Source organism: Parasteatoda tepidariorum, chromosome 6, assembly GCF_043381705.1.
Source record: "Parasteatoda tepidariorum isolate YZ-2023 chromosome 6, CAS_Ptep_4.0, whole genome shotgun sequence".
Lineage (NCBI taxonomy): Eukaryota > Metazoa > Arthropoda > Arachnida > Araneae > Theridiidae > Parasteatoda > Parasteatoda tepidariorum.
Genome location: NC_092209.1, coordinates 29,666,974 through 29,687,208, shown reverse-complemented (window position 1 = coordinate 29,687,208; position 20,235 = coordinate 29,666,974). Strand labels below are relative to the sequence as shown.

The 20,235-nt window shown below is 28.7% G+C and overlaps 3 protein-coding genes across 3 annotated transcripts in view; 2 read left to right on the top strand and 1 right to left on the bottom strand.

Moving 5' to 3' along the window:
- Window positions 1-398: 398 nt before the first annotated feature.
- LOC107448329 (beta-1,3-galactosyltransferase 6-like) lies at window positions 399-8,310 on the bottom strand. The gene is made up of 3 exons (XM_016063479.4): window positions 8,234-8,310; window positions 6,875-6,967; window positions 399-2,988 (listed from the first exon to the last, which is right to left on the bottom strand). The coding sequence occupies exons 2-3, from the start codon at window positions 6,886-6,888 to the stop codon at window positions 2,013-2,015; spliced, it is 990 nt and encodes a 329-aa protein (XP_015918965.1). The 5' UTR covers window positions 6,889-6,967; window positions 8,234-8,310; the 3' UTR covers window positions 399-2,012.
- A 180-nt stretch (window positions 8,311-8,490) lies between these two features.
- Window positions 8,491-16,072, top strand: LOC107448330 (LEM domain-containing protein 2). Its single transcript, XM_016063480.2, has 5 exons — window positions 8,491-8,617; window positions 9,713-9,841; window positions 9,998-10,166; window positions 12,523-12,570; window positions 15,623-16,072. The coding sequence occupies exons 2-5, from the start codon at window positions 9,736-9,738 to the stop codon at window positions 15,843-15,845; spliced, it is 546 nt and encodes a 181-aa protein (XP_015918966.1). The 5' UTR covers window positions 8,491-8,617; window positions 9,713-9,735; the 3' UTR covers window positions 15,846-16,072.
- Window positions 16,073-18,395: 2,323 nt separating this feature from the next.
- LOC107448335 (histone-arginine methyltransferase METTL23) overlaps window positions 18,396-20,235 on the top strand; it is a 15,926-nt gene continuing 14,086 nt past the window's right edge. Inside the window, exon 1 of the mRNA XM_016063487.4 lies at window positions 18,396-18,592. The gene's annotated coding sequence lies outside the window, so the exon portion shown is untranslated. The remainder of the gene's footprint in view (window positions 18,593-20,235) is intronic.

Genomic DNA, 20,235 nt, shown 5'->3' with positions numbered 1-20,235 from the left:
ATATATATGACTATAAAAATATGTGATAGGGTATATGTCTGGAAATACACTGATGTGCCAAATACTGTTTCTGACTTTCTTTAAACCAGCCATGGTTGTTGATGGGAAAATGTGCTCTGGGTAAATATGCTGGTAAAATCTGGTATTTTGTGACTTTTATGATTGTTAATTTATTGCTTAGTAAGTGTTGAATAAAATGCTTTTTAATTTATATTTGAATAGTAGTAATTTTTATTGAGTTTTTGATGAAATTTCTAGGGAACTGACAATAAGAATCTCACTAACGAATTCTCTAATAACGAATTTAAATAAAGAATGTCAGGCATTTTTGTTCTTAATTCCTTGTCACGATTATATTTTATTTGTACGAAAATTAAATAAGACATTAACTAAATATGTTAAAATACATAAATTCACTTTATTACATCAAAGATATTTACCTACATAAGATAAACAGATGAATTATATTACATCAAACAGAGGTGGCGAAATTTTTTTAATGCATAATACATGAACACAAAAGGAGCATAGGATATCACAGATATGATTAAGGAATTTAGATACTGAAAGTTTCAGTAACAATAAAACAGATACACATAAATAATTAAAAAACATAGCAAGAAGATACAGAGGAAAAAAAAAGGGAACCACAATGGCTTAGTGGTTAAGGCGCTGAATTTTCATAGTGAAGAACTTGAATTTGATTCCCATTGGAATCTTAAAGTCCGCTCAGCTTCAAATTGATGGGTATCAGCTGACGAAGTAAAGCAGTAAAAGTAAAGGCAGCCTGCATGCAATGGTGACCATATCGTCACAAATATGCTAATGGGATCTAAATTATGGGGTCTTAATCTCCATGATCCTATTTGCGCATAATGGGCTGTAATAGAAATGCAAAAAAAGATTGAATTATATTCTTAATTAAAAAGAAAAAAAATTTCAGCTGAAGGGGAACAAATGGCTTGTCAATTTATGTTTCAAATTTTTCTGTTTTCTAATTTTGTCTAGAAAAAGCAATAAAAACAAAATATTCAAACTAAAGATTTGCAAAATATTTTAAGATCTTTAATTTGTCAGGTCAGAATGAAAAAGAAATTTTAAATCCCTTACAATTTTACAACTGAAAAGAATTTCTGGCTATGGCCATGTTACAAGTTGTTATAAAGTATACAAAATACAAAACTGAACATTTTAATAACTTTTTAATAATAATCACAGATCATATTTTAATAACTTTAACAATAGTTGATAATTTTTTTTGGTAAGATGCTTAAAATAATAATTAAGAACCATATATTTTGTTTGGAAAATAATGAAAACTAAAAGTGTGTAAAATTGACAAGAAACAAAAAAAAATCACTTTTTAAGGGCTTTAAAAACAGTTTTACAACTTAAGAACTGTTTAAAGATTTTAAAAGCTTGCACAAATTTTAAAATATTACAAAAAGATTGTTTTTTGAGGGAGACAATATAAATTAAGCTGAATAGAAAATTGGATTGAAAAATTACTAGACAGAGTTTTCACAAAATTTTAGAAATTAAATTCTTTGACTTACTTATACAGGTAATTTAGAAAAATTTTAACAAAATTCTTGATCACATTTTTGCTATATGCAGCAATATTTCATCAGAAATACATTTTTTTTCCTCACTAAGATACTTACTTTTTGATACACAGTATGTCAAATATTGCATTTTGTAAAAACAAAATTCCATTAGGTTAACTCTAAATATGTAGATTTTATAATAAACAAGTATATAAATTATAGGTAAAAGCAATATTTTGTAGAAAAATTTAAAAACTCAATCAAATATAATTTATTAAAGTAATCTCAGCTATTTAGTCTGCTGTCATACATTTTACTTCTGATATAGAAATTAAATTAAGATATACAGATATCTTGATTTTTAAAAGCATAATAATATTGATCTGCAAATATGGTCATTTTTTAGAAAACGAAATTCAAAGAGCTTTTTTTATAAATTGACAATCCAACTTTCAAAAAAAAAAATCAAGGCACCTTGCTGTCATTCCGATAACAGCAATGAGACGGGAGGACTTTCCAATCATAATTGTAAGAAGGTCTACTTTTATATTCTGACAAACAAATGTTCCCAGACTTTACAATGTGGTTGTATTTAGACACCATCATTGAAGTAGATTGCTTATGGGTTACTAAGTATGAGTTTAAACAGCCTCTGGATAAATACTCGGTATCAAAAAGTGGATCATGAAGTCTTTGGATATCAAAGGGAGCCAACCACGTACCAAGAGCAACATCTTCATTACGATACAGAAACAAAAGGTCCGACATCAGCACAATTTTACTAACTAAATCTTGAGTTAGAATGTAACCACCACCTTTGGCATAAGGTAAGTATCGATCACAGAGAAACCAAACAGACTCCGCCCATTTACCTTTAGATTTCACGCGAGCTTGACCATCGAAGAATCCCCAATATAACTTCTCCTTTGGTTGCTGTTCTATTTTGGCATACAGAGCATCGAGGCGAACAAAACTGTCATCATCTACTTTAAGTAGAAAAGTAAAGTTCATGTGACTATCAAGCCACTGAAAAGTTTGTAACAGCTTATTGGAAAGTTTGGAAAAAGAATCACTTACGGTATCTAGCAATATTAAATCAACAAACTGAAAGTGTTCTGCATTCAATGCGTTTATTTGCTTAAAGTTCAAGGAAGCTGAACCTATCACAAAGAAATGACGAATACTTAAATTCTTTTTTGTTAAAAGCCATGTTCTTCTTATTACGCGTCTTTTCTCATAGTTTTCAGGAGCACTAAATATTATTACAATAAAAAATTCTGATTGTTTTGAAAATGATGGTGAATTAATTTTACTCCTGAGTTCTTGCTTTTTCGGTTGTTGTTGACAACCTTCTGAGATTCTAAGAACTGATGTGGAAATGTAAAATCCAAAAACAAAAATGATTAGAATGACTAAATAGAGAAAGAATGATCTCCGAAACCTGCAATAAAAAATGACTATGATAAATGAAAGAGTGCATAGTAAATAAATTTTAAATTCAATAGTATAAAACAATTTTTGACTTATAAGATTTAAAAGGGACTGATTAGAAAAAATTTGGGTCAATGAATCCTTCACAAATCATTTTATCATAAAATCAACTCCTTACAAATCATTTTACTGTAAAGATGGACACTTAACAAATTATTTATAGTAAAAAAAATCACTTAAAAATTATTTCACTGTAAAGATGAACACTTTAATTACTTTACAGTAAAAATAAACTTTTACAAATTATTTCACTGCTAAAATGGACACCTTACAAATTATTTTGGTATAGAAATGAAAATTTCACAAAATGTTTTATTATAAAAACACTCTTCGTATTATTTATGATATTTAAAATAAATCCTTCACAAAAAAGTAATTCATAATTTTAAAGCTCCTTTGAAGACATGGTTTTTGCCAGGGTTGGCAAGATTTTGCCGCAGGTGGAAAAAACCATGGTAAATACCGGTAAAAACCGTCCTGGCAAAAACAGGTTTTTGCCAAGCAAATTGGCAAAAAGTGGCAAAAACCTATATTTTCCATGATGAGAGGACAAAAACACATTTTTGATACAAAATTGAAATATATACTATGAATATAAATAATTACAAAAAAATTAACAAAATTATTATTCCATAATTGAATGATAATGTAATAATATATCTTTTTAGTAGTTTAAAACATTATTGATTGGAAAATTTGTGATTATTCCCTTTTTTCCAGTGAAATGAACTTATTTTAAATTAATATAACTATAATTTAAAGCATAAAATATCTATCAACATGTGTAGTTAATTATTGTACAAATAATAAATAAAAAATTTTATAATAAATAATAATATTATAAAAATAATAATATTTATTTATTTGTAAAAAAAACATTTACTTTAGGATTCTAAAATGAAAAGAGATCAAAAACTTTCTATCTTTTAAAAATTATTACCCTTATATTAATTATTAATATGTTAAAAATAATTTTTTCATGTAATGTATCAAAATTATTATTCCTTATGATTGATTTAAATTTGTTTCAAGTATTTTGTAATTATTTAATCAGCAATTTAGATAATTTGGTTTTTACCAGTTTTTGCCGGTTTTTACCAGGTTTCTGCCACTGTCCTGGCAAAAACCCCTTTTTGCCGGCAAAAACTCCAACCCTGGTTTTTGCCTTGAAAGAAAGAACTTAATTTTATGTTAATTTTTATTAAAAAAAAAATATGAGTATATTTTTGACAGATTCACAAAAAGGCAGGATGATAAATCCTTGGTTAGACCTGAAAAATATAAATTTTTAGTTAACAGGCAGTGGCCAGTAGACTCAAATAACTTAGTAACGACTTTTTCTTTAAACTTATTGAGTCGATGATAAACATCGATAGGACTTTTTCAGTATTTAATAATCACTTTTAACAAACTTCTTTTCACTTGGATTAAATAATATTTTTTGAAAAAATAAATCATATTAGAAATAATCTACCGCTAAAAAAAGTTATTTCTACAGTAAAAATAATATGTGACAAAATTTAGTTAAATGTACTGACTTTCAAGAACTTTAAAAATACTTGGAAAGATATACATTACAACTTTGACATACGTGAATTGTTAAAGAACTCTTCTTTCACAAGAATCTTTTGATCTCAAATTGATGAACTCGGAAGGATCAAAATTTTGAATGGAGACATTAAACATTTTAATGAAAATTCTGTTACCCATAGTATTTTTCCTGATTGATAAACTTCTATCATTAAATGAATCTAAAAAAAAGATGGGAAAAAGAGATTGGTTGTTGATTTAATATAAGTTGCCTCTGCTTTTTGTTGACTCGCCACAAGATAGTGTTTATTTTTAGGTTTACCCCTGGTTTATAAGAAGCAATGGTAGGTGACATAAATTTTTTTTTTATTATATAGAGCAGCAGTTCCCAGACCCTAGGTGTCCATGGAAGAGTTAAACGAGTCCTGCATTAGGAATTAATACTTTTTATAACCAGTGACTAAGTTTTGACATCTCAAATTATATTTAGATCCAACCTCTATTTCATTTAATCATTTGGTTTTTTTATGAAATCATTTCAAGTAAAATGCCAAAGAAAAAAGAAATGGCATTTTTAAAAGAAAATGCAATATTTCTAGTAACAATATATTGAACAAATTATGAAAAGAACAAGCATTTATGAAATATTGCATAAGTATTTCCTATAATGCTTTTCAAATCAAAATAAAGTAACTAATAACTTTAATAAAGAAATATGTTTTCCTAATAACTATTTTTAACATTTATAGTAGTTCTTTTTTAAGTTTTCATTTGGAAGTAAATCATAATGTGTCGCATTTTATTCATTTTCAGCTTATGTATGTACACCAAAAGTAAATTCAAAGCTAGACTGGATGTAGCGCAAGGACTGCGAATTTAACTGTCAGACATAAAACATAAATTAAGATTATTAATAATAAAACTATTGAAAACCTTTATATCTCTAATTAAACACTTAAAAATAGTTTTCTTATAGGTAATAACGCTCAAAATTGCTGCAATAAACTTAATAAATTAAGTCAGGGTTTAGCCTAAAGTAGGTTGAGTACTGAGGGCTCCGTAGCCAAAAAAATTGGGAAATGCTGATATATAGCAAAGAAAAATTATGATAGCTTATAAAGTGATCATAAAAGATCAGACTATAATTCTTTAAAGACTGATATTAAAAAGGAAGGTCCTACGAACCATCTTTGGCGCTATCCTCGATAACAACTGGAGAAAAAGATATAATTCTGAAATATATAAGATCTTTAATAGTGATGATATCATTAAATCTATTAAACTAAGTAGAATGAGATGGGCCAGACATGTAGTAAAAATGAGCCCAGAAGAACTGCATTAAAAGTCTCTAATGCAACCCGCTCCAATAAAATGCCAAGAGGAAGGCCCAAAAAGAGATGGAAAGACTGTGTGAATGAGGATATTGCCATCCTGAAAGTAAAGAACTGGAAAACAATTGCTGGGAGAAGGGCAGAGTGGGAAAAGCTTCTGAGGAAGGCCCAGGCTCACAAAGGGCTGTTGTGTCATTGCTGATGATGACTGATACAAATATAATATTTTTTTCTCCATAAAATAAGTTTGATTTTAAAACAAAAGGTGAATAAAAATAAGTATTTCTTCAAATTTAAAAATACTTATCTTTAATACTTATCTTTATACTTAATACTTATCTTTAATACTTTATACCAACTGTTATCAGAAGTCTCATCGACACGTTTAGGAAAAAGAAAGAAAGAAAGCTTTTGTTTTTACTACAGTGTTGGTTCGGCAGACATAACATTGAAAAAGTGGCAAGAAATAACTGGAGCACACATAACTGTAACTTTAATGATTAAGTCCAATAATTTTTAACTATTTATCAAAAATACAAAAATGTGGAGGTTGGCCTTTAGTGCTGAGTCAAAATTTAGAGTATACACACAAAAACAAAAGCTTAAATAAAAAAAAAAATCAACCAATTTTAGAAGAGTTTAAGAGTTTTTTAAATAGCTGCTCTGTCTGAGTGCTAAAACAGTTCTGCAGTTACGAGTTGCTGGCGCTGCTGTTGTGCGTGAATGTGTACTCCCATAAAGAAATTAGGGAAGTTTAGTCACACCCGAAAAACCAGAAACTGAAATATCTTTTAGAAAAATAGTTTTAAAAAAAGTTTTTGATTTAAAGAAAATTATTTTAAGGTCAAAGTTACATAACATAATAAACACTAAATAGAAAAAATGAAAGTTTTTTTTTTAAAAAGAAAATAAAGTTATTTCAATTTAAAGGTAAAATGTATCACAAAATAATAGTAAAATTCAATTTTTGGAAACCTTGGTTTAATCATATCTTGTTGCAAGAGTTACACAATTTTCTAATCTTCCTTATTATGGAGACATCTTCAACAGCAATAAAAGTTTCACCATCTAAAATATTTGTTACAATAAAATATAATTAAAGAAATAATCAACTGATAAAAATTCTCAGAATACTTCATTGTTACCAAGAAATGTAAGTAAAAACACACATGAGGGATTTATATTCAAAACATGTTTTCAAAAATTTAAGATATTTCATTTCTTTTAAATTCATAAATTTAGGATATTTTAGTTTGAAATACATAATTCTTCACATAAATGTAAAAATTAGCCTTTATTCTCTTTGAGAGCAGATAAAATATTGATATGAACACTGTTAATAATATTGAAAGAATTGAAATCATTTAAAAAAAAAAAAAAGTTTTCTTGTTTGAATGAGAAATATAAAATCTGACACATTAAGAAGCATACAAAAATTTTTTTTACAATTAATATAAATATAATACAATATACAAATTTCAAGTTAATAATTTGATAATTATAGTGATATAGAAAGAAGAAATTACATAAATAGAATGAGAAATAGAACTGTATACACAAAAATATTTGTTCTCTTTACCATTTAGGTCCAACAAAACAATTCACTCTTTCCATCATTTGAAAAGCGATGAACAACAGTAAATATAAAAATAGGGCTGCTGTGCAAAAGTTGCCAAAACTTGGCGATTACTCTGACGATTATTATGAGACAGAAATCTCCCCATAGTGGCTAGGAGTTATACCCTTCGAGTTGGTTCTCTTGGAATTTGAACATCTATTTCGGTGAAATTTTCACATCGAGATATGTCGCGCTAACTACAATCGTCAATGTGCTATTTAAACTTGCAAATTATTTTTAAAAAGATATGTAGATGTTTGTTCAGGGTTTGCTTAGAGTTATACCTCTCGAGTTGGCCCCTTTCATTGATGTTTTTTTAGTTCCTCGAGGGCCGCTGCTCGGAAGTTTCCAAAACTTAGTAATTATTCTGCCACAGATCTCGATACGGAAATATAGCCTTTGAATCGGCTGTTAATCTCTTACAAATATATATGAAAATAAATTTAAAATATATAACAAATGAAAACAAAATAGAATGAAATTTTTTTTAAAAAAGCGACATATTAGTGAAAGAGATCTAGATATCTTTTTATTAAAATTATTATATTATATATCTAGGTCTAAACATATATATATATAGATTATGGTCTCAGAAAAGAAAAATCTTATATTATACGCAAGAACAATGAAAGCAGTAAAAGCACGACTTGGCTTAAAAGTCAAAGAAAACTAATTTATGAAAATTTTAAATAATAATAACAATTTTATAAAATTACCGGGGAATTAGCTGAAACAAGCAACCTGAAGTTGGAAACCACCATACCAAAACAAAAACAAACTCTTTTTACAGCCGTCTAGGGTCTGTTCTTTTGGTCATCGTCCTGCTTGTGTAAACCTAAAAAATATTAATTTCTTTAAAAAATGAAACCAATCACAAAAATATTTTAACTTTTTAATAAATATAAAAAAAAATTTAAATTAAACTAATATTTTTATGAGCTCTAAATTAATATAATTTTTAAATTTCAGTCATGTAATAATCATTTTATCAATATATCTTTTGATTATTTCACTCAATCAATCAATCAGTTCACTGTTTTTCCGGCATTTAGGCTCCAAAATTTTTGGTTCTAGTTTGGCTCTGTTTCTTTAATTATTTTGTAAGTCATGCTTGTATGATTTAAAAATTTTAATTAGTGTTTGTCTTTGTATATTTACTATTTTAAGAGCATGTTTACCCAGTTATGTTTTATAAATTTTACTGTATGTAGGAATAAGAGTTACTTATATGTAAAACTGCTACTTTTTTTTTCGAAATTTTATAATTTTATTTTTCTATATCATTAGATAAAAAAGTAAAACCTAATAGTCATTTTAAGAAGGGGGATCTATATTTTACCTGTTCGCGCCAACTGCCATCTCTAAAAGTCTAAATTATTTTATTTGTTTTCTATTTTTATTAGCTTATTTTTTTGGAAAGATACTGTTTCTTTAAAATTAAGTACATTGCGGATTATTTATACCTAATTTTCTTCTATGAATTAAAATTATAATGACAATTTAATACTGGCTTTTAATTTATAAATGTTTTACATGCAATTTTAGGATTTAAAATGAATTATTGTACTAACAAGGCAATATTCTACAGTTTTCAGGCAGATTTATCCTCAAAAAAGCACATTGCAAATCAACAAAGAAAAAAAATTGGGGCTCATTAGAAATATAGAGTAATTTACTATTCAGTCAATAAAGTAAAAATGAGTTTAAAAAATTAAAATTACAAGTGAATAAGTAATTATTCCTGTAATATAAGTAAACAAAAATATTTATGAATGTCAAAACAATATCAATTAGTATTTAAATTGGAAAAATATCACAATATATTGTTAAATATCAATATTTTTTCTAATACATCTCAAAATTAAAATTATAATTTTTTAATTATAAGAAATAATGTTTATGTTGATGAGAATTTTTAAAAGTAGTTACTAACGCATGGTCCTGATGACCTAATAGTAGATATTTTTTTTAATGAATAGCTAATCGTTACAGTTCTCACTATAATTATATACTTCTTTTTTCAACTTTTGGGGTAATACCTAATTTATGACAGGTGATGAGGCAATACCATAACTTTTTAATTGTTTGAAAAGATCGTGTAATTAAAACAATTCTGAAATGCATTGATTGCATTTAAATGTTGCTTTTAAAAAAGTTTTATATCAATTTTTTAATTTCCTATATTTTTTTTTCAGAGCTACTTCAAAATACAGATAAAATGGATAACAGTTTGATTGTTGAAGGATTTAATATTGCAGAATTGTCTGATGAAGAATTAGCTGAACGTTTACAGACATTTGGCTTTAATCCTGGACCAATATTAGGTATTTATGTTTAGTTTTTCATTAAACTAATATTGCCCATTAAATTCACTGAAACGTTAACAATTGATTGACACTGAGTGAAATATAGCTAATTTTTTGTTACTAATGCATGTATATTATTAATTAACTTATAATTAATTCTTTAATATCTTACAGACTCTACTCGTTCTGTATATCAACGTAAGTTAGTTAGATTAATGAGAAATGAAGATTTTGAGGAAGCAGAAGCAGCTGGGTCAAGTGATGTCGATGAAGAAGTGAGACCCAGTCCGATTCTCAGCAGTACTTTATTAGATTATTCCTCATCCAGTGCTTCCAGTTTTAGGTAAGATATACCTGAATGCCATTTTCTAAATGTTTCAGTTAATGTGTCATAATACAGTGATACCTCGAGATACGAGTTTAATTCGTTCCGTAACCTTGCTCGTATGTCAATTTGCTCGTATCTCAAAGCAATTTTCCCCATTGAAATTAATTGAAAAGCCATTAATCCGTTCCAGCCCCAAAAATGCTACCCCCAATTGTTTTTGTTACGTGTTTTTGAATAAGAAAAATGTATTTATAAATGACAAATATTGTATAAAAACATAATAAAAAAGAATGTAAAGCAAAAAAAAAAAAACTGGTTTTATAAAGTGTACATACATATTTGTATTTTGGTCACTTAAATGCAACTTGCACACATCTTAAATGCTACTGTATGCTTAATTTTAGTCATTGCTTTTCTCTTCACCGGTCTTTGCTTTTTTAGCTGGATTTAAAAAAAACTGTCCAAGGAGGTTTGTTTCTTCCTCCTTCTCAGAATGCTGCAGAAATGAGTTAGGCGAGTGTCATGAAATAGCTCCGATGCACGACCAGACGCAACTTTTTCGGGATGTTTCCTTGCCCGAACTGTGAAATTCTTGACCACATTCCCAAGAACACTTTATCTCACTTGTAGAGATAAAACCTCCTCCACCTCTGGCTCTTCCTCGAAACCAATTTCTTGCAAAATCCCCGAATGCTGCTGCGACGGTAACTCTTGTAATTCCTCTGTCGTCAGTTCCTGAGAGTGCTCCTAGATGAGCTCGTTCACGTCTCTCTCACCCATCACCAGGTCCATGGATTTTCCCAGAGACCCAATATCCTCCTCCACTGGCACTTTGGGTTCGAATCCTTCGAAGTTATAGACTCAGGCCTCAGCACAATTTTCGGCTACAGACTCACTCTGACCACAGCTTCTTCCATGCAGAGGTCAAGGTCCTCGTTGCAACGCTCAGCCAGGCCTGATCAATAGTTCTGAGGCATATCACGATGTTAAAGGGGTCCTCCCAGTACTCTCGAAGGGTGAGGCTTCTGTTTTCTGTCACCTCAAAGCAGCGCCGGAACAGGTGCTTAGTGTACAGCTTTTTAAAATTAGAAATCACCTGCTGATCCATGGGCTGCAGGATAGGAGTGGTGGTAGATAGAGAACCTTTATAACCTTGAACTCTTCGAGGATGTCATGTTCGAGGTTCGGTGGGTGAGCAGGAGCATTGTCGAGGATGAGAAGGGCTTGCCTGGCCGTTGCTCGTATCTCAAAACAAAACTTCGCTCGCTCGACAGCTCGTATCTCAAATAACTCGTATGTTAGGGCACTCGTATCTCGAGGTACCACTGTACTAGGTACCTTTTTTTTTTTTTAATTTAAAAGATACGAAGTGTAAATTCTACTAAAATTAATATATATGTATAAGCACAGGTAGCATTAGTGTTAAAAAAACCTGGATGGCTTTTATGTTATTTGTTCCAATTTATTTCCAAAAGTTGCCTTTACCAATTTATTTCATTCTAGTGCAACCCGCGAACCAAAATATATTGGTAGTAATATTTTTGCCGACAATTTTTTTAGAAAATCTATATAGGTTTTAAATACTTTTAAGTTTTATACCTTAAAATTTGATATCTATTGCACATTAATTGTTTAATACATAGGTGCACATTAAAGTTATTATAGCCAGAATTTTTTAACATGCAATTAAATGTTTTTAAAAATCTACTTCTTATTTTAATTTGTAATTCAATACTTTTGTTTTGTACAACTTGATAAAAATCTGACAGTAATATTTAATGTTCCTTCAAACATAAAAGAGTCCTATATAAAATATTGATAAGGTTGCAGCCCACCATTTGACTGGTGTTTTAAATTGCGGCCCCCCGCCTCATGTAAGTTGGAAACTACTGGTCTAGAATAATGTTTTCCTAACTTCTTTAATATTTAGATTTAGAAAGTTAAATAAATCTTGAAATATAAGAGGTAAAATCAAGTGTAAAATTCTTCTCAGTAATAAAATTTCTAATTAAGTTAATAAACTTCAGCTAATAATCTTAATCCCGATAATAAGATTTCTTAAAATAAATAGAAAAAATCTCGGAAATTTTTTTTTAAACAAATAAATCTAATCGTGATTGAACGGATCATTGAAAATGTAGGCGAACTTGTGAAATCTTAAAGTAACTGGTCCTGTGAGCTAGCTAATTGATTTTTGCTTTTTAATTTCTACCCTAGAATAGCACTACTTAAATTGTGTCAATAAAACCTTTTGCTTGGTCGTGTTTTTATCTTCTCTTAAACAGTAAAAAAATATCGCTTTTTTGATAGAAATGTGTTTTAAAAATTATAGAATGTTTAGTGATATTTGTGAATTTTTTATTTTTTCTAGTGTAGATGATCTGAGAAGAAGACCCCTTTCCCAATATGACGGCAAAGAGTATGTAATATTTTTTTCCTTCTAATTTTTATTAAAACAAAATTAAGTTTTCTGAGTACACTCTTTTCAGAAACTGATGCTAGCGTTTATTCTATAAAAAAAATTACATTACCTACAAACATGGTATAGGTTTAAAAATTAATGTTAGCACAATTTAAAATTTATACAAAATTGTTAATGTAATTTAAAACTGTGTCACATCAACTACAAAATTAGTGAAATATTTTTGTTTTTTTTTTAAAATAATAATTTTGTACTTTTTTAAATCACATTTCGATTATGTTTTTTGTAGTCAATAAATCTATTTTTATTTCATGAATTTAACAAATTTTATTTGTCTGCCTTTTTTATTTTAACTGTACAAAGGGCAATATAAATTCTAAGGTATTGTTAGTATTTCAATAGATTTTTAACTGACGAAAAGCTTAATGTCAGAATTAGGAGCACACTCATCTGACTTAAAAAAAGAGGAAAGTAAATCCATTGTTCACACTTGAAAATACTTGTACAGTACAGAACCCGTTATCCGTAAATCAGAAAACCAAAAAACCGGAACGAAATTCGGTAAATTTTCCCGCCATTTTAAAAAAAAATATTTTTTTCCTTGTACGATTTTAGGATTTTTCTTTCTTTTTTGAAAGATGTTTACCTTACCATAATTTTGGAAATAATCATTAGTGTATTACTTCATCTTTTTTTATTCTTTTTAAGATTATTTCCAAATATTTTTTTAGTTGGGTTTAACGATAAAAAAACGGCTTTTTGTAGCGATTCAGAAAAACGGAGAAATCAGTTATCCGGAATATTTATTAATTATAATTAATCGTTCCGGATAATCGGTTCCCTACTGTACTATCTTCGAGCAAATTTATATTTGTTTTTGTTCTAATTATCTAGAGGAGTTAAACTTTCAATCTGGTATGTTAAACACAAAGCATACCATGTCGGGTCAAAAGATCCGTTTTTGTATGTTGTATTGTATTGTATTGAAAAGTTTTGGTATGTTTAGTGTTAATTAAACTAAAAGTTTCGGTATGCAAAGTATTCCATCATTTCCTTAATTGAAATGATGAACAGAGGAATTTAAGTAAAAATGAATCCAGTACATGATAGCAGAGGTTCTCAAAAGTGATGTAGTCCATTGGCTGGCATTTTTGTTTCATACTCACAAAGACCACTTCTCAAATTGGAAGTGGCATGAAATTTTTATCAAAATTATTGTTTTTAAATGGCTCACAAGAAGGAAATGTTCTTGAAGCTTTATATTTCTGAAAAGCATTCTTTTTTTAAATTTTGTTAATCTTTTATGAGCTATAAATCTCATTTTCAGAAATGAACTATCTAACTATGTGTATCTCACAAAATGTTTTGAAAAATGGATTTAAAATCTTTTTTTTTTTTTTTTTGGCACCAATACTATCACCAAATGTTATTTGTTTGGTGATTTCCAGAACTAGAGGTTTATTTACAATAAATTAGGAACCACCACTAACCCAGATGCCAAAAGTTAGTCAAAATCTAGATTTATGACAAATTGAAATTTTCCAATGTAATTCTAAAGGCCTGTTTAGACGATCCAATTTCTTGGACAGAGATTGATTGATATTGATGGAAACTTGTTTTGCTTTGAGCTTTGATCGTGTAAACAAACATCCAAGAACTTGGTCCAACTTCTTGGACGATAGTAGAGCATGTTCTACTTTCCATCCAAGTTTTTTCTCCCTTAACCAATCAGCGTCATAGGTTTTGTGACGTCAACAATCAGGCAGCAAATTATGTCATCTTCTTGTCTGTTTTCATATATTTTAGTACAAATAAATTGATCTGTTGCGGTTTATTTGTGTTATTATGATTTTATTTGAATTTATTTAGTAATTTTAAACTTATGTAAGTATTATTTTATAATGTTGAATATGAACAATACGCATGCGCAAGTTTTTCTTTCAACGAATCAGCGACATTCAAGAGCTTGGATAGTGTCAACGAATCATCCAATTTCTTGGACAGAGAAATCCGTCCAATTTCTCGGATTCAAGAAATTGAACCGTGTAAACAGGCCTTAAAGCAGAATAAAATTTTGTTGTGATTAAGCTCTTTTCTTAAAATATTCAGTTTTTTGTTTCTATAGCTTGTTTTTTTTTTTTTTTTTTTTTTTTTNTTTTTTTTTTTTTTTTTTTTTTTTTTTTTTTTTTTTTTTTTTTTGTCAAAGTCAAAAAATACTACTTTGTTTCCAATTGCTTACTTTAAAATGTTCAGACTTATGGGTATTTCCATAACTGTCCACAGTAGACTGACAATTAACGGGGATGATTGGGAAATGTCTTGTCCTGTATAATCGAATTTCCCAACTTATCAAATTCATGTGAATTTAAAACATTTCAAAAAATTTATTATTATAAATTATTAGATTCTATCAATGCTATAATATTTTACTGTTATATCTACAACTCTCTACTGGTGCCCTGCAAAGCATAGCTTTATCTAAACCTTCAGTTGTTGAAGTTATATCAAAATGAGGATAGGATATACTTTGTGCTACATTTGAATAAAGCATAAAAAGAGAAATAAATAAAGCATGATTAAAGTTACAGAAAAGGACATACTTTAAATTTGATACAATAAACAAAACCTTTTCTCTGTGTCTAAACACAAAATGACAAAAGAAAATTAAAGAGTGTGAGGTGGTTTGAGTAGTAAGGGTAGAGGAATAAGATTGAATAGGGTAATTAAAAAAAGGGAGGAGATTGTTGTTAACTGTTGAAACTGGTGTAAGGGCTCCGGTTTCAACCCCAGGGTACCAGATTAAAGTAGAAAATTTTTTAAAATTTGAAAAAATGGAATGCAGGAGCGATCATTAACTAAATTATTAGATTTTTTCAAAACATGGAATGATTCCCAGAAACCAAGGCCAGTTTCTTCTTTGATGTTTCAACTTTTTTATTTATTTTTGTCAGTTCTAGATAATCTTATTTTAAAAAATATTGCTAGTTGATCTTATTTCTAAAAAGTTTTGTTGTATTATTTTTATCCATTCTTTTCTTCCAATTTTCAGGTTCTCTAATTATTCTCCAACTTTATCTCCTCAAAAACCTTGGAGCCCCAGCGATATTGTTTCTCAGGTTGAACCGCCTCCTGGAGAAATGGAAAAACCATTGATTTCTCCTACTGCCAAAATTGTTGCTGTTTGTTTTCTGTTGCTATTTGTTTTTCTAGTTTATTATAATATGGAAGCCGCACCAACAGACCCATTCTCAAAAATAGAATCAAATGTTTAAAATGTGATTATTGTGCTTAAAACATTTTAGAGACATTCTAAGAAAATAACTTTACTTTTGCTTATTAATGTGTGTTTTAATTTTTCTTTTTAAAATTTAAAATTATTTCATTTGGAATGAATATGTATTGTAATGAATTGTAACTTTTGTATCACAAGAATATTCTTTCTTGACTTATATTGTATACTTATTTGTAAAAGAGTTGTATAAAAATATTCCTTATTCTATGATGAGTGTTTTATTCATCTGAATTCACTTGGCTGTTGTTTTATTAACTGATCTATCATTTCACATTGCAACAAGTCCCGCAGTGGACTGATCGTTAAGACACGGTTCCCAGCAGATCACCGAAGTCAAGCATCACTGGCTGCGGTTAGTGTGCGGGTGGGTGACCACTTGGATCAGTCTGCGTAGGGACCGAGGGTGTGCAGTATTGGTCCTCGTTAAACTGTGCTACCGTAAAGTGCTCGACTTCGCGCGCAGGTCGTCGGGCTACCGAAGCGGGGGCTACCCTGACCGTCGCCAATAGCCCATTGTGCAGCTCTAGTGCGACTTAAATTAACAACAACAACAACACATTGCAACAAGTGTGTATTGAAATTTCTCATCAACACACAACTTTCTCATTGGATAACAAGAGGTCAAAATGGGTTTTTGGCAGGAAAATAACAGGTGAAAGGATGACTTTAAGCATCACATATGCTAAGTTAGTTAATGTGTTTGAAATTAAGAAAGATCTGACAATGGTTCTTCCTTGGTCAGACCTTATTGAGTTAACTTTTTTTTGCACTCCTACAGTGTGCAAAATAAAAGGAACCCCATAATAACTTTTGATCTAATGATCAGATTGTCACAAACTAAGATCCGATTCGTCATGGTTTTAGGCCTACCCTTAAATACACTAAAATTTAAATTGTGCAAATGTTTTAATTCATGAATTCTTGCCCCAAAACATACTTTCTCTGAAAAAAAGCCCCCTTTTTAATAGGTTGTTGTTTTTGATCTTCAAAATATTGGGGGGGGGGGTAGGCTACAGTCTGAAAAATATGGTTCTAGCGATTAGGTTTGGAAGGCTGTCAAGACACTTCACTTTTTTGTTAATTTCATTTTTTGCGTATTTTGCTGTATTTCTGATCTGTCTTGCACCACCTTGAAGAAAAAGAACTGAAAGTGTTCCCTCTTCTAAAGGGTTACCTAATATTTTTTTAAGCATCAGCTTCTTTCCTTTACAGAGTATAATTATGAAGTTTTTCGTAAGACTTCCAGTCAAGATTATGTGTAGAGAGATCTTCTGTAGTGGCACTTTAGCACTAGTTTATGTAGTTTTGCATACTCCGTTTATAATACTGTTCGTCAGTTTTAGAGGTAAATAGGTCTCCAGTCTTGTTGCTTTTGCAGTAGCTTATGTCCCCGGATATAGTTTGTATTGCTATTCTTTCTTAAAAGGATCAAAGACTACCATAGAATTTCATACTTTATGATAATTCTATGTAAAAAAAAATTTTTTTAATTACATCATTTAGTTCAATAATTTTTTTAAAAAAATTTGAAGGTGCAATATAAGGATCATTTTAGACAATATAAATTTAGATTTTGAACTATGAAATTTTAACAAAATGTGTCAAAAAGTTTTTGAAGAATTTAAATTTTCTTTGAGTTATACAGAAACTATCAAATGTGTCAAGAAGTAAAAAATTGTTTTTTAGAGAATAGAATACCTTTTTTTATGTTTGATTTCAAAACTAAAAATATTGTCTTTATTTATTAGCATACTTATTTAAAATTAAACCTTCAAACTATTAAGATTATCAACTTGAAAAATTGATCTAAAAGTGTTTTGTTTTTTATTTTATGCATGTAACAATAATTTATGACATTAGAAATGCCTTGGTACATCATATTTTGTGTAAAAAGTAAAACTAATTAACGGGAATTTAAAATGATTTGAAGAGGGATAGGAATGTTCCTGTTTAGCATGGAAATGTTTCCTTAATACATAGTGCTACTTTTTCAATTTTATTTCTTTTAATAAAGATATGAGGTAAATAATTTTTACAATTATTTTTAAGTTGTGATATATTTCTTTGGAAAATTTTTTTTTTTTAAAAAATGTAGTATGAAGTGTTAAATCTTAAAAGAAAGATAACTTTTAGATATTTTAAACCTCGAAATGATTTTTCACTTTTTATGATAAATGGGGAAACTCAAATGAATTTTTTCTTTGCCAAGGCAAAACGGGTGATAAAAAAAAATGTAATCCTAGATTCAAGCGTCGTTTTAGGGACCGTTCTCACTGCATACAATTCATGCACGTCTATTCTCCATCGAGAGAGAAAAGAGCCATAGCTTTATTTGTTGGGGAGAGAAAAGGTAAACTTTATTTCATGATTTTTTTGCAGGAGAATATATTTCTCCAGCCAGGTACTCATTCTCTCCTTGATAGCGAATGAGGCTGTGTGAATTACATACAGCGGGAATGGCCATTTATTATCATGCCACACACCACGTAAAAGTTCAGAACGGAGTTGCTTTATTTGGTTCTTTAATATCACAGAAATAGGCTGGTAAAAACGTTTTTATCAAAATAAAAACTTCAATATTTTTTGGATCTTTGCATTTGCGATCCCAATAGAAAATACTTCTAAGAAATTATTGCTTCTGCTTAATATATTTAACACGGAATAAATAATTTCTGAAACGGCTGTTTCATTCCTTAATTGCGTATTTTAGTAGTCGTAAAATTTTTGGTGAGAAATTTTCCTCTTTTTTTTTACTTTGAATCTATTAATCAAGTAGAATCTTTTTTTTTTTTTCATTGGATCAATATAATATATACTATATCTTTTACCTTTTAGAATACATTTATCGTTACTCTTAGTTACATATCATCTTGCTTTGCTTGACGCATATTTATCCTTAGTTAAAGCAAGAAAAGGAAGAAAAAAATGTTCCTGTTATATGTCAACATATGATTTAGTGTCTTGTTCTATGATCCTGTTTATTAAACTTTTCTTTTTGAGGACTAAAATATATTCGACGGTAGGAATATAAAAAAAAAGACAATTAACCATTTCGTACTTCATAAATTTTTTGTTCAAAATTTTCTTTATGATATCTCTGCAAAGTTAAAATTTTTTTTATAATATCATTTATTTTTAATATGGAGGTGGAGAGTAGCAGTTGCTAAACATATTTTTTTTTCAATGAAGTTTCTTTTTTTGCTTTTGAAGAAGCCTGTTAGATACACAGAATGCCTCAAAATTACAACTTTTATACTTGAATTAAATAAGATCGCCATCTTTTGTTTCTGTTATTATTATATATATATTTTTTTGCAAGCAACAAAACTTAAAATGTATTTATGGTTTAGTTTAACTTTGTAATTTATTTAAAAAAAAAATGGATTCCAAATCCAAAATAAAAAATTGAGAAAATAGTGAATAATTACTGCTCTTAAATATAGTTCAACAAAGATAATGAAGACAACAATTTCATACTCAATATATTATGATTATTTAAAAACTAGTGCATATATGTTTTATTAAAATACTAAAAGAATTATTAATATTTTCATATAATAAATTTTTGTGAAAAGACAGTTTTTAAAAAATTATTTTTGTAAAGTGAATTTTGTAAATAAAATAAATTTTTATGGGGAGACCGTTTTTTTTCTTTTCCAAATTTGAATTTTGTAAATGTTTCTAAAAATTACCCTGATTTCCACCTGGTTAAATTCTTGTCTAATTTCAGTTTTCTTTTTTAAATGCATGTTGTAAAGTATGTACAAAAAAAAATTGTTTTGGATTTACTTTTTTAAATTACAGTAGTTCTGATTATGATACTTTTTACTTTGAATATTAATTGAGCAGACAAGGCCGGATTAACCATTAAGCACACTAAGCACGTGCTTAGGGCACCAGGGGATAGGGGGGCACCACAAAGCTTGACTAAATGTTAGGAGTATATAATGAAATTTTTTTTTGAAACATTACTTAAAAAATTTATTATTTTGAGTTTCCATTTTAAGAGTAGATAACAAGCTTTTCTAAGTATGAAATTTTACATAATAAAAGAAAAAAAAACAAAAGATGTTATGTATCAAAAATTTTTGGTCTTATAATTAAATTAGGTAGCGAATTTCTATGCGATAAAAGATCTATTTATTTATCCATTACAATGATTCCATAACATACTGCTACGATTCATGTTTACATAATATTTTTCGCAGTTGTAGCAAAGTTAATACTTCGTCAATTTGATTTTTTTATGTAAAAAAAGATTTATTTACAACATTTTGATGCAATGATTTGATGATGCAAAATATGTGATTTTTGATGTGAAAAAAAAACTGTATTATGCATGTTTGCAGTTTTTGTGCATGTTTTTGTTT